The sequence below is a fragment of the Eleutherodactylus coqui genome, chromosome 2 (genome assembly GCF_035609145.1).
Source record: "Eleutherodactylus coqui strain aEleCoq1 chromosome 2, aEleCoq1.hap1, whole genome shotgun sequence".
Taxonomy (NCBI): Eukaryota; Metazoa; Chordata; class Amphibia; order Anura; family Eleutherodactylidae; genus Eleutherodactylus; species Eleutherodactylus coqui.
This window is the reverse complement of record NC_089838.1, coordinates 195,720,410-195,733,676: the sequence shown is the minus strand read 5'-3', so window position 1 is coordinate 195,733,676 and position 13,267 is coordinate 195,720,410. Positions and strand designations below refer to the sequence as shown.

Sequence of the window (13,267 nt, the reverse complement as noted above, 5' to 3'; positions counted from 1 at the left end):
AAATAGGAACCCTCGGATTGGCAGTAACGTGGAAGTCACGTGGTCACAGAGCGGTCCCGTGACTCTCCTCTGTCGGCTCCTGTCACTGCATGTTTTGTCCACGTGACCCGCTGGAGTCAGGGGGCCGCCCTGCTGTGGTGGGAGGCAGGGAACATAATGCAGCTGGGATTAATCCTTTAAAGGAATATTCTGGATAGTTGACAAAATTGCACGTTTTCACCCAACTATCCAGAATAACCATTTATGGTCCGACCTGTTTTGGTTGCTCAGGACCAAGCCTTATTTTTTTTAAATAGGTGTTCATGGATGTATTCTAAGGGCGATACCTGGTTGATTTTCCAGTTAATGTAGTTGTACAAGGCTTTGTGTTGTTGTGGGAAGAGTTGTCTTTTTCTTTAACACCATTTTGGGGAACATAATAATTGTTGAACTTTCAGCAATGTGGAATAAAAGAAACAATAATTCTTTAACCCCTTCATGACAAGGCCCCTTTTTTTCTTCAATTTTCATTTTTTTCCTCCCCCCCCTTTAAAAAAATTAAAACTCCTTTATTTATCCATCGACATACCCATATGAGGGCTTGTTTTTTGCGGGACAATTTGTATTTTTCAATGGTGCTATTTAATGTACCATATAATGTACGGAAAAACATTAAAAAAATTCTAAGTGGAGAAAAATGGTAAAAAATGCCATTCCGCCATCTTTCAGTGCGTCTTGTTTCTATAGTGAACAAACTGCAACAGAAAAAGGCATTATAACTCTATTCTACGCATCAGTAAGATTACTACGATACCAAACATAGTTTTTTTTTGCTGTAGTACTTGTATTTTTTTTTTGAAAGACATTTAATTTTTTAGAATTATTTTCTGCTGTATCTTCTGCGTGCAATGACTTTTTTATTTTTTCATCGACATAGTTGTGCGAGGGCTCATTTTTTGCGGGACGTCTGGTAGTTTGTATTAGTACTATTTTGGAATATATACGACTTTTTGATCGTTTTTTATTGCATTCTTTCTTGGAGACAGGGTGACTATAAAAGCACATTTCTGGTGTCCTTTATTTTTTTCAGACAATGTTCACCGTGCATGGTAAATAATAGGTTACTTTCATAGATTGGACTTTAACAGACTTAGCGATACCAAATATGTTTTTGTTTTTTTAACTTTTATTCCTTTTTTTTTAAATAATTAGTAAAACATTATTGTTCATATTTTACTTATTTTTTTTAGTCAAAAACTTTTTCTTTAGATACCAACTTGCGATACTTTGATTGCTCCTGCAATATGATGTAATGCCATAGCATTACATCATACTGCGATCGGGCAGGCAGTTTATTAAGCCACCTCACAGGGCTGGCTTGATAGTCATTCTGCCAAGACAGTACTGGGGCCTTTCAGAAGGGCCCCAGCTGCCATGACACCTGCACAGCTCCCCCAATCTCACCGCGGGGGGGGCGGGGGGGGGGGCTGAACGGGACCTCCAAACATCGTTCGGGGGATTTAAATGCCGCGGCATTTAAAGCTGCATTTGAAGGGTTAACGGAACTGTTACTGCCGGGTGTCGGCTGTAATAAATAGCTTGTTCTCTATGATGAAAGGTCGCCCAGCGATCTCTCTTAACACCTACCCCAACACTGCAGGACGTAAATGTACACCCTGAAGCATTAAAGACGCAGCCTTTTTTTAAACATTTTCAGTTATTCCTACTCCTTTTTAAAAAAATCATAACGCTTTTAAATTATCCAGTGATGTAGCATCTGAGGGCTTGTTTTTTGCAGGACAAGCTGTATTTGTAAATGGTACTATTTAACCCCTTAGTGACGAAGCCTGTTTGTGTCTTAGTGACAGAGCCAAATTTTGGAAATCTGACATGCGTCATTTTAACATAGAATAAAACACATATTCACTGAAAAAGCCAAAAATACCTGAAAGTCTGCAAAGCAGACACGGTCGCCATATTAGCCTGCCAGGAACAAGCTGCTCCTCCACACATTATTGTCTGGCTGACAACATATTTTCAGGGCTTAAGGCCATTGCGCCTGCCCTACGGCGATTGTGCCGGTGGCGACCGTGTCTGCTTTGCAGACTTTCAGGTATTTTTGGCTTTTTCAGTGAATATGTGTTTTTTTTCTTTTTCCTCACCTCTGTGATTTTATGTAACATAGAATAAAGGTGCATTTAGACACAACGATTATCTCTCAAAATTCGCTCAAAAGCCTTCTTTTAAACGATAATCGTTGTGTCTAAATGCGCTGCCATCCACACACTGAAATCACCAATGACTGTTATCAGTGCTGCAAGCTGATTTTCTCAGCAGTCGGCGCTGATAGCATGCTCTTAGCTGGTATCCTGCTGGGACTTCTCAGCAGGATACCAGCTGAAAGCTCTGAGAACAAAGCAGCTGTTTACATATACAAAACAGCTGCTGTTCTTGGAGTTATCAGTGGTGTCCTGCTCCACCTGCATTTAACTCTTCAAGTATGGTAGCTAATTAGCTCCTTAATAGTTATGCACAGATGATCACTCAAAACTGTCACTCAAACTGTCGTTTGAGCAATCATCTTTCAGTGTAAATGTACCTTAACTCTGTTAAGGTTTTGCATATCCAAGTGATTCTGACATTCTTTTTTCACCACATATTGTACTTCATTTAGGGTGACTACCCACTACAGTTTTTTTTCACTCCGAAATACGCAGAGTTTTTTTTCTGTAGGGGTCTATGGGACTTGTAATGTTAAAATCGCGATCGCGCAAAATCTTGATTTCGTGGTAAATTGCGATCTTGCACGATCGCGATTTTAACATTACAAGTAAGTGACGACGCAGCCCGTACATAATGTAGTTATGTATGGGCTCCGGTAGGGTTGGGACATCAACACAAAAATATCGATAGTCGATAGTATCGACTATCGCTGAACAAACTTATCGATTACCGAAAAATATCGGTGGAGAACTATTGATATTTCGATATATCGACTATTTTTAAAAATTCTGTATAAAGATATAACAGGTCTAGGGTTAATAAAGCAACACAATTAACAAAAAAATTATAGTTTTCTTTTAAAACTTTAAACTGTTGAATTTATTAATAACTTCTAACTATTAATAACATGAAAATATATTCAAGTTACAAATGAAAATAAAAAACTACAGATGAAACAGAATTAAAATGAGGTATATGAAAATAAATTTTTTATCATTGGCCCCAATAATCGTTATCTAATGAGCCAACAAACACACTGAAACAAGGTCCTGCCAGCTACAAGGAAGCCAAAAGATGGACGCTGGACCTGACGGGATGTGAGCATGATCTCTGTGTGTTTGTGGGGCTGCGGGCCCTGCATTTTTTCAAGTTGCCGCTGAGGGACAAACGGTCTCCATGGCAACTTGTAAACAATGCAGGGCCTGGTAACGCGAACGCAGTGCCCTGGACACAATTGTAATTGCATTAGATGGGTCTCCTATCTCCTCTATGGGCACTGAGTACACGTTAGACGCTGAACGCACGACATGTTGCGTCTCCTTTTCTGGACGCCATCTTCATGTGTTTCAGTGCAGCCCTCCATCTGCATGTGGAAATCCTTTCATTTAGAAAGCATTGCCCACAGCCATCGCGTTAGACGCAAGAGTTCAGAGCCTGCGATGAACAAACGCATGTGGAGAAGGGGCCTAAGACCCCACTTTTTCTGAGAGTCGTTTTGCCTGGAGCCAACCTTATTGGTGACAAAGAGTCACCTGACACTTTCCAAAAGTTTCTAGAACTCGTTTATAAGTTCATTAGTGCCTCGAGCAAAACTCCATCCTGTACCAACACAAAGGAAAGGGCAGAATGTAAAGAAAGAACATCTGGTCACCGGACCACGAGACACGTTTCTTCTTTACAAAAATCGATATTATATCGCCTTAAACTATCGATGTTACCGATATATCAGACATAACATTATTGATGAAAAGTATCGCCAAAGCATTAGCGATATATAGATATTTCCATATATCGGTTTTTGGTATCCCAACCTTAGGCTGCGGGTATATCTGTGACCATGGAGCACAATGGGCTCTATGTCGCGGATAGCTGTGGTAAAATTGAACATGCTTAACCCTTTCCAATCCATTTATTTTTTCTCACCCATTCTTCCCAGCTCCAAATAAATTGGAGCTGGGAGAATGGGTGAGAAAAAATACATTTTCCCTGCACCCTCCTGATCTGACAGAGTTCAGGAGGGTGCAGGGAGGGACCTGCTTACCTGACCGGCGTCTTGTGCATTCTCCTTCTGCCTCCCGGCTCGGCGATCATGTGACCGCTGGGGTCAGGTGACACCTGGCGGTCACATGATCGCCGGGTCGGGAGACAGAAGGAGAATGCACAAGACGCTGGTCAGGTAAGCAGGTCCTTGCACGGTGCAGGCTCCCGGCTCGGCGTTCATGTGACCGCCGGGGGTCAGTTAACACCGGCGGTCACATGATCGCCGGCCGGAATCTATGCATTGCATAGCGCTAATTGAGCGCTATGTAATGTATAAAGAAGTGGGCAGAAAGGGTTAAAAACCCTTTCTGCCTTCTCCTCGGGGGTCCTCGATGACGACCAGTAAAGGAGTGCATCTGCACCCGATGTGCCTGACGATCGGGTGCAGATCCACTCCTGCACTGCAGTGTCGGGCCTGCCCCGACATCGGAGCTGTGGAGGAAAATGATGATGTTGGGGCAGGCCCGACATTGGACTGGAAAGGGTTAATTCTGTTTTCTGCGAGTGGATTACATAATTCCAACACGCTAATGTGTGCGAATTGTGTAATCCAATGCAGTTGATTGATCCGCGTATTACTGTGGATCAAACGCATGCAGAATTTCTATCCAGTTGTGTGAGATCGGCCTAATGGTGGGTCACTACGTTTTTATCACGTGACCGTGGACTGCTCAATGAGGCCACCAGTCACTGCTCCAGGTTATTGGTGACTTTTGGTAGCCAGGAGTAAGGAGATTTTAAATTTCCTGGGCTCCCCGGCTCCTGCGCATGTGTCAGGCAATTTGCCGACGGGTGCATGCGCAGGAGCCGGGGAAGTTCTGTGGAAGAGGATTGAGTCTGAGTTCAAATACGGAGGCCTCCAGTAAGAAGTTTTATCTCTCACTGATCGCATCGGTGAGGGGAGATGAAACCAGCTTTTTATTTACTTTTACATGATCGCCATTATCCATTGGATAACGGTGATCACGTGACCAGGGACTGCTCAACCCCCCCAAAAATCTGAACTCCTTCCATTCTGAGAACTGCTATGTGCGCAAACAGCAGTTTATGTTTAATTATGGGGTAGACATTGCTTAGGATATTGTTGTTTTCTTTTTCTTCTACTACCTCTTGTGAAATTGAAAAAAATAGGACTAAACCTAAGTATAATTTGAAAAATTGTTTTAATTAAACATTGTTTGGGTCAAAATGGTCACGAAATCCCTAGATGAATTCCTTGAGGGGTGTAGTTTCCAAAATGGGGTCTTTTGGAGGTGCTTTCTTATGTTTTAGCACCTCACAGCATATACAAGCCTGAACCAGGCCCTGGAGAAAGTCCTAATAAAAAGGAAACTCCAAAATTGATAAGGACTTTTCCATTCCTGAGGCTTGTGTTTGAGTCATGTTGTACATTAGTGCCTCAAGTGGAATGTTTTTAAAAACTGCAGAATCGGAGCAGTAAATATTAAGTTTTGCTTCTGTGTTAACTCCTGCTGCGTTATAGAAAAATGGTTTACAAATTTAAAGCCACAAGAAAAATAAAATTTTTAATCTGCACCTATATGATACTATATTTACTGTAAAACGCCTAAAGGGTTAACAAATTTCCTAAATACAGTTTAGAATATTTTGAGTGGTTGAGATTTTAAAATGTGGCAATTTATGGGGTTTTTAATATATAGGCTCCTCAAAGCCACTTCAAAATTAAATTTATCCCTAAAAAAATAGATTTTGGAAATATTCTTGAAAGTTTTAAAAATTGCTTTCAAACTTATGCAAACTAAAGGACACTTAGAAAATCATGCCAACCTAAAGTGGACATATTGCAAAGATTATTTTTTAACTATTTTTTGTTCATATCTTAATTTTTATGTCTTAACCCCTTGAGTGGCGGGTTTCCTACCACCCTGTCGTGCCCTCCAGGGCAGGTTTTTTTAAAATGGTCTAATCATTGAATTTCAACTAATTTTGCAGTTGCGTCTCAAGAGCCATAACTTTTTCATTTTTCCATTGACACGGCCATATAAGGGCTTGTTTTTTGCGGGACAAGTTGTGATTTTTTAAACAGGGGGGAGGAAAAAAAGAAATGGGGAAAAAAGAAAAAAAGGGGCCATGTCATTAAGGGGTTAAATAATGCATTAACTTCCTTCTCTGGGTCATTACGACGCATGGATACCACATGTGTGATTGTATTTTTGATTTTTTTTACAAAGTAAAGGGAGACAAGTGTTTTTATTATTCTTTTTATAATTTTTAACTTTTTATTTTTTTTTGTCCCTTTAGGGGACTTCCACAGGGACCCATCAGGACCCCTGATCACATTCCGGGGGTCCGATGGTGACAGCCCTTTACATGCTGCAGTGACAGCCCTTTACATGCTGCAGTCACATAGACTGCAGCATGTAAGGGGTTAACACAGCAGAGATCAGAGGTTTTCTCAGATCTCTGCTGTAAGAGCTAGTACCTAGCTGTCCTCTGACAGCTAACAACCAGCTCTCCCTGCCACAGAGACCATCGGCTTGCTTCTGACAAGCCGATGGTCTCTATGGCAACCTGTAAACAAAGCAGGAGATTGCCGACATATCGGCAATATCTTCTGCTGGTTTTTCAAAGCCCTTGCTTTGTTCTCTGTGGGTCTGTGCAGGCAGAGCACACTGTCACAGCTTGTGGCATTGTGCTCTGCAGCTCCCATAGTGATACATAGCCCGGAAATCTTCCGGGCTATGTTGCTATGAGCAGTGGAGCTCGTCCCGGAAATTTTCCGGGCGTGCCACTCAAGGGGTTAAAGCATAAAATTTCAAATTTTGAAAAATGCTAATTTTCCTCATTTCCTCTAAATAAATAAATGCAAAACATATTGACTAAAATTAACCACTAGCATAAAGTACAATGTGTCATGAAAAAAAACACTCAGAATCAAGTGGATTGCCACATATTATTGCCACATACATTGACACAAGTCAGATTTGAAAAATGGGGCTGTGTAGCGAAGGCCAAAACTAGCTGCATTGTTAGGGGTTAATGTTTGGGTGGGAAGGCACAATAAAAGCATACTAATGAAAACAAGGCATATTCCAAGAGCTATTGGAATACCTAGTGGTATATCAGTCCCACTGATACCAGTCAGTGAACCCTAATGCGATCATCCTCCATGGACCATTCCGGCTTCTGCGCATGCGCTCGCCTGCAAAATGCCGGACATATGTGCAGGAGTCGGGAAGCCCAGGAAATTTTAAATCTCCTTGCTCCCTGTGACAAACAGGATTTCACATGGCCGAAAGAAATTGTGGATTCCGCATGCGTTTAATCAGCGGTAATACGCAGATCAATCAAATGCACTGGATTACACAATTCCGCTCACATTAGCGGGTTTGAATGACGAAATCACTCGCAGAAATCAGAACGCAACATGTTCTATTTTACCGCGGATATCTGCGACATAGAGCCCATTGTGCTCCATAGTCATGGATATATTCGCAGCCCATACGCAACTACATTGTGTACGGGTTTTGGGTACCCGCATCATCACTAAGCCATGGCGCAAGGAATATAAACAAATAAAGGTGAACAGTGCATGACAACTTGTGTGAGTAGGCAGTTATGGACAGTACATTACGCGGCCATACGCAGGGCCAAGGCCAGACTCACAGCTGGGATCCGCTGCAGGCCTCCACAAGCGGATTCCACATATGGCTATGTGAGCCTGGCGTTATTTAGATCGCTACCTGTAATTTACAAGAAGCCCCGGGAACGCTCGCCTTCCTGCAATTTCAGGAGAAGCTTGTTGAGCGCCTTCTGTGTGAGACCGTCGCACCTCAGCAAGCTTACAGAGCCTCACAGAGCGCCACTTTTTACACTCCATCGCTGCTGCTGAGGTAAAGAAATAAGCATGGGAGGAGGAAGGATACCCGGTTTTATTGCCTCATGTACCCATACCAACCAGCCTCTGAAATTACCCCTGTCTTCGGATTTACCACGCATTTTACATTATTACTTTTATCTAAGATTTAGGAAACGCCAAAAAGGACGCAGTGGGGAGGGATTATTTTTAGGGAGTCAATTTTTCTTCTGCACAAGTGTGCAATGGGGCCTGGAATTTATTCAGACGTGCTCCGAAATCGAATGGGTGTTCTCTCCCTTATAGGCCATGTGTCCTGTAAGCAGATTAGGGCCAAAATGCGTATGTTTCATAACACGGGTGAAAAAGGAGGATCCATTTTGGGTTGAAAGCAAGAAAATTGTAATTATTTCCTTCTGCTTTGTTTAGATTAATTTAAAACAGTGTGGGGTTAAAATATGCAGTACACCCCTAGATGAATTCGTTAAGGGGTCTAGTTTTCAAAATGGGGTTATTTGTGGGGGTTCTCCATCATTTTGGCCGCTCAAGGGCTCTACAAGTGGGCAATGAGTCCTGGAATTTATGCAGTTGTGCCCTGAAATCCAACCGGTGTTCCTTCCATTATAGGCCTAGCCATGTGTCCTGTAAGTAGATTAGGGCCACAATGGGTATGTTTCTGAACACGGGACAAACAGGAGTATCCATTTTGGGGTGCAAGCCTTCATTTTAATGTGTGCTGTACTAAAAAACTTTTTAAATTGACACAATTGCCAAAAAAATGAAAATCATAATTATTTCTTTATGCTTTGCTTAGATTCATTCAAAAACTGTGGACTAAAAATATGCAGTACACCCCTAGATGAATGGGGTCATTTGTGGGGGTTCTATATCATTTTGGCTGATCACCAGGGCATTACCAGTGTCCTATGGGGCCTGATACACCTTCAAGCAAAATCCCTCTTCTGAAAGGCACTGGCTGCTCCTTTTGGTTTGGGCCCCGTTGTGCATACGGACGTAATATTAGGGCCACAAACGGGGGTATCAATTTTGGCATGTAAATTCTCATTTTCATGTGCATTTTTTCTAGAAAAAAAAACTGCCTTTAAAATGACATATTTGCAAAAATATGAAATTTTATTTTTTCTCCTCTAAATCGCAATTATTCCTGAAAAAAACGGTAGGGTCAAAATACTCATGACCCCCCTCAGTGAATACATTAAGGGGTGTAGTTTTTAAAATGGGCTCATTTGGAGTATCTTCATTCTGACACATATGAACCTTTGCAATCTTGGCTTGGTGCAGGAAAACAAAGTGTTCCTCAAAATGTTGATAATGTTAAATTTGTACGTCTCTTAAATGGCTAAAAAAAGCGAAAAGCTTTTTAAATGTGCGCCAGAATAATGTTAACAGATGGAAATATATATCTTATCAAAAGTTTGTACAGGATGTTTGTACATATTTGAGATATTACAATTGAAAATGTGAAAAAATGAAAATTTTTTAACATTTTTTCCTCAAATTTGGGTCTTTTTTAATAAATAAACACACATTCTATCAGACTATTTTTACCATCTAAATGAAGTACAACAAAAAACAATGTCAGAATCACTTGGATATGCAAAAGCTTTAGGCTGGGTTCACACAGGGCAGATTTGCTGCGGATTGCCGTTGCATATCCGCACTGCGGCAAAACCGCTGCATTTGCAGTGCAACGCAGCGCAAATAAGATTTGCCAAAAAGCTGTTCTCACAGGACGGATTTTTTCTGCACAGCCACAGTGCGGAAATGCAACTGCGTCGCGGTTTTAAAAGAGGCAGCATGTTCATTCTTTGGTCTTTTCCGCAGCGCTTTTTTGTCCATAGACCTCTATGGACGCAACCAAAACCGCACCAAATATACGACAAAAAGTAAAAAAGCGCTGCGGAAAAAAACGCTTGCGGATTTTTCCGCACGAAAATCCGCAAGCCCAAATTAACCTTTGAAGCGGTTTTGCCGCAGAAGCAGTTCTTCTGCGGCAAAACCGCGGCAAATCTGCCCTGTGTGAACCCAGCCTTATGGAGCTATTCTATGCTAACGTGACACATCAGATTTCCTAAATCTGGCCTGGTCATTAAGCCTAGGTTCACACACGGCGGATTTGCTGCGTAAGTCCTGCGTATTTTCCGTTGCGTATTTGCCGCAACCCAGACGCATCAGCGGCAAAACCGCATATACTGACTTAAATTTTGTTGCGGTTTTATACGCGTATTTCATTGCGGTTTAACCGCATCAAAATCCGCCTCGAAGAAGCGGCAGAAAATACCGCTGCGGTATTTGCTATGTAGTCGCGTATTTTCTTGCAGATTTTGCTGCAGATTTCGACTGCTTCCTGTGATGTCATGATCCCTCCCCACAACTGGGAAGGAAGTGGAAACACCCTGTTCACTGACCCCTTGTTCAGGGAAAGCACAGCTAGGAAAGATGGAAAGTGGACAGAGAATGCGTCTTCGAAAATATTACAGGCGAAAGTATCTGATCTGTGTCCTGCTGATGCACACCGCAAAAACCAACAAGGTCAGCTATATACGTGAAATGCAAATGTGTGTTTAACTTGCTAAACTTGCGAATAGTGGGCTAATGTATTGCTGAAAATATGTTTCAGACCGGATGGGGATCCAGGCGGTATTGGGTTCATCCCCTGTTGCTGGAGCGGGGGACGAAGGGGCACTTTGTAAGCTTGTACCAAGATCTGAAAAAGTACGTATATTATTGCCCGAAATTTGCTTCGCTGCTACTGAAGCAGTAATGTTATTTCATCACTGTTTCGCTCTCTCTCTCTCTCTCTCTCTCTCTACCTCTGTTTGTGTCTCTGTATCTCTCTCCCTTCTTTTTCCCACTCTCTCTCTCTTTCCCTCCCTCTATCTCTCTCCTCTCTCTCTTTCCCTTGGTGTGTCCCTATTTCTCTCCCTCTTTCTCACTGTTTTGTATATTTCTCTCCCTTCTTTTTCTCTCTTTCCCTCTCTACACCTTTCTGTATATCTCTCTCTCCCTATGTTTCCCTCTCTGTGTGTTTCTCTCTCTCACTCTCTCTTTCTGTGCCCACCGCACACACAGTCTCACACTGTCTCTTATGTATGTCTCTCTGTAGCCATCCGGAGAAGTTTGTCATGTTCTGCCGCCTGCCGCAGGAGGCTTTCGAGCGTCTTCTGGAGCTGGTGCGCCGGGATCTCACATTTCAGGACACCCAAATGCGAAAGGCGATCACTGCAGAGGAAAGGCTGCTCATCACCCTTTGGTAAGTAACCAAAATATGTCTTTTGTAAGAATTACTTACTGATTGAGTCTGACTGGAGACTGGTTAAAATGGGATTGTACGCTGACATAGTATTGGCACGCACGTATCCGTCTGTGAGCGTGTTGAAACTTAGATCCCTTGCACAGTCCTCCATAACTCATTGCCATGTCTTGTTGATGTGCGTATGTGTGAGTCCTCGGCGTACTTTACCGGTGCATCAGTCAGCTTATGGAGTTGGTGGTTGTCATAGCAAACTGTAACATTTCATATAAATCCCTTGCTTGCTAGCTAGTGCACCTGTACCCAATAATCTGACAACACAAGTACAAACCCCTGTGGCAACACAATCTCTGAGCTGAGTTACTGTAGGTGACAACAAACCCCCCCCCCCCAAAAAAAAGCCGCTTTGCATCTGTCCCACTAAGCAACATTGAGTATTTGTATGGCGACGAAATATTAATTTTCATCAATTTTACTGGGCCCATGTAGTACAACGGTACGATGCAGATAAATGAAGAAAAAAGGGACAAATACTCTATGTTTCATTCAACATTGTTGTAATGGAATGCAGATAGCAAGGAAGTTCCAGGCACTTTGGCCAAATATTTGCATTATGAAAATGCTGAAAATGTAATCTGTTGATCTGTATGTGACATGCTACTTTAGTTCTTTTGATTTCACTAATCCTTTTCCCCTTTTTCTCTGCTTCCTTTTCAGCTTCTTGGCCACAGGAGAGAGCTATGCATCCCTGCATCTCCAATTTCATGTTGGTAAATCGACCATCACTGAAATTGTGAGGTGCACATGCAGCGTCATCTGGCAGAAGTTGCAGCCCATCGTGATGCCTTCACCATCCGAGGAGACTTGGCAACGTGTTGCAGCAGGCTTTCAAACTGTTGCCAAATTTCCTAACTGCATAGGCGCGGTTGATGGCAAACATGTCCGTGTGCTTCAGCCACCGCACTCCGGCTCTAAGTTTTATAACTACAAGAAATTTTTCTCTGTAGTCCTGATGGCGGTGGCTGATGCACATTCTAAATTTGTTTGCATCGATGTCGGCGCCTATGGTAGTACTGGGGATTCTCGGGTGCTGCGAACATCACAGATTGGGATGCAAATTCTCCGAGATGGCGTGTCGCTCCCAGACCCACAACCTTTGCCGGGAACCACACATCCAGTCCCCTTCGTGATGGTATCGGATGAGGCGTTCCCGTTGATGCCGAACCTGTTGCGCCCATACCCGCGAAGAGGACTGAATGCCCGGAAAAGGATTTTTAATTATAGGCTGAGCCGGGCACGTCGAGTGGTTGAATGTGCCTTCGGGATTATGGTTAGTCAGTGGAGGGTTCTAGGGACTACCCTAATGGTAGACCCTACCACAGTTGATGACCTTGTCAAGGCATGTTGTGTTCTTCACAACTACCTCCGGGAATATCGTCCCGAGGTAGATGTGGAAGAACTGCACCCTGCCTTTGACACGGTCATCAACTGGGGTGCTGGACGTCCTGCTGCAACCGCTGTGCAGGTACGAGAACACTTCACTGACTACTTCCATAGTCCCGAAGGCGCCGTGCCATGGCAGTACTCTTGTGTGGGTGGTGTGCAGCCCTAATCGCAGTTTGATCCCCCGGCCACCAGCTTCAGAAGAACCATGAAGACAAAATGCAAGAAAAATTGTTTATTTGCGGCATGACATGCCAAACATTGACATAAAAAAACCCTGTTTCTAGTGCTAATGCACTGCATTTTCAAGTTATTACAAATTAAAAACAAAGTTACTTGGCAGAACTGTTTCGTCTTTCTTTTGGGCTTTATTTTAGCAGAGTTGGGCCACCACAATGAGAAGTGAGCAAGAGAGTCTGAAGTAAGGGAACAAATATAAACTAAATTCAACCAGACGCACGACTCACATCTCCTGTTTTGGGTATCTGCGG

The 13,267-nt window shown here is 42.8% G+C and overlaps 1 protein-coding gene across 1 annotated transcript; it reads left to right on the top strand.

Moving 5' to 3' along the window:
- Positions 1-10,519: 10,519 nt before the first annotated feature.
- Positions 10,520-12,959, top strand: LOC136610054 (uncharacterized). Its single transcript, XM_066589320.1, has 4 exons — positions 10,520-10,612; positions 10,701-10,795; positions 11,187-11,333; positions 12,051-12,959. The coding sequence occupies exons 1-4, from the start codon at positions 10,520-10,522 to the stop codon at positions 12,943-12,945; spliced, it is 1,230 nt and encodes a 409-aa protein (XP_066445417.1). The 3' UTR covers positions 12,946-12,959.
- Positions 12,960-13,267: the final 308 nt, after the last annotated feature.

What these genes read in the sequence shown, in the direction of transcription:
- LOC136610054 (XM_066589320.1), top strand. Translation starts at nt 10,520, where the DNA reads ATGGAAAGTGGACAGAGAATGCGTCTTCGAAAATATTACAGGCGAAAG. An exon ending in TTGTACCAAGATCTGAAAAA is followed by an intron (nt 10,796 to 11,186) that starts GTACGTATATTA and finishes GTCTCTCTGTAG; the next exon opens with CCATCCGGAGAAGTTTGTCA. An exon ending in AGGCTGCTCATCACCCTTTG is followed by an intron (nt 11,334 to 12,050) that starts GTAAGTAACCAA and finishes CTTCCTTTTCAG; the next exon opens with CTTCTTGGCCACAGGAGAGA.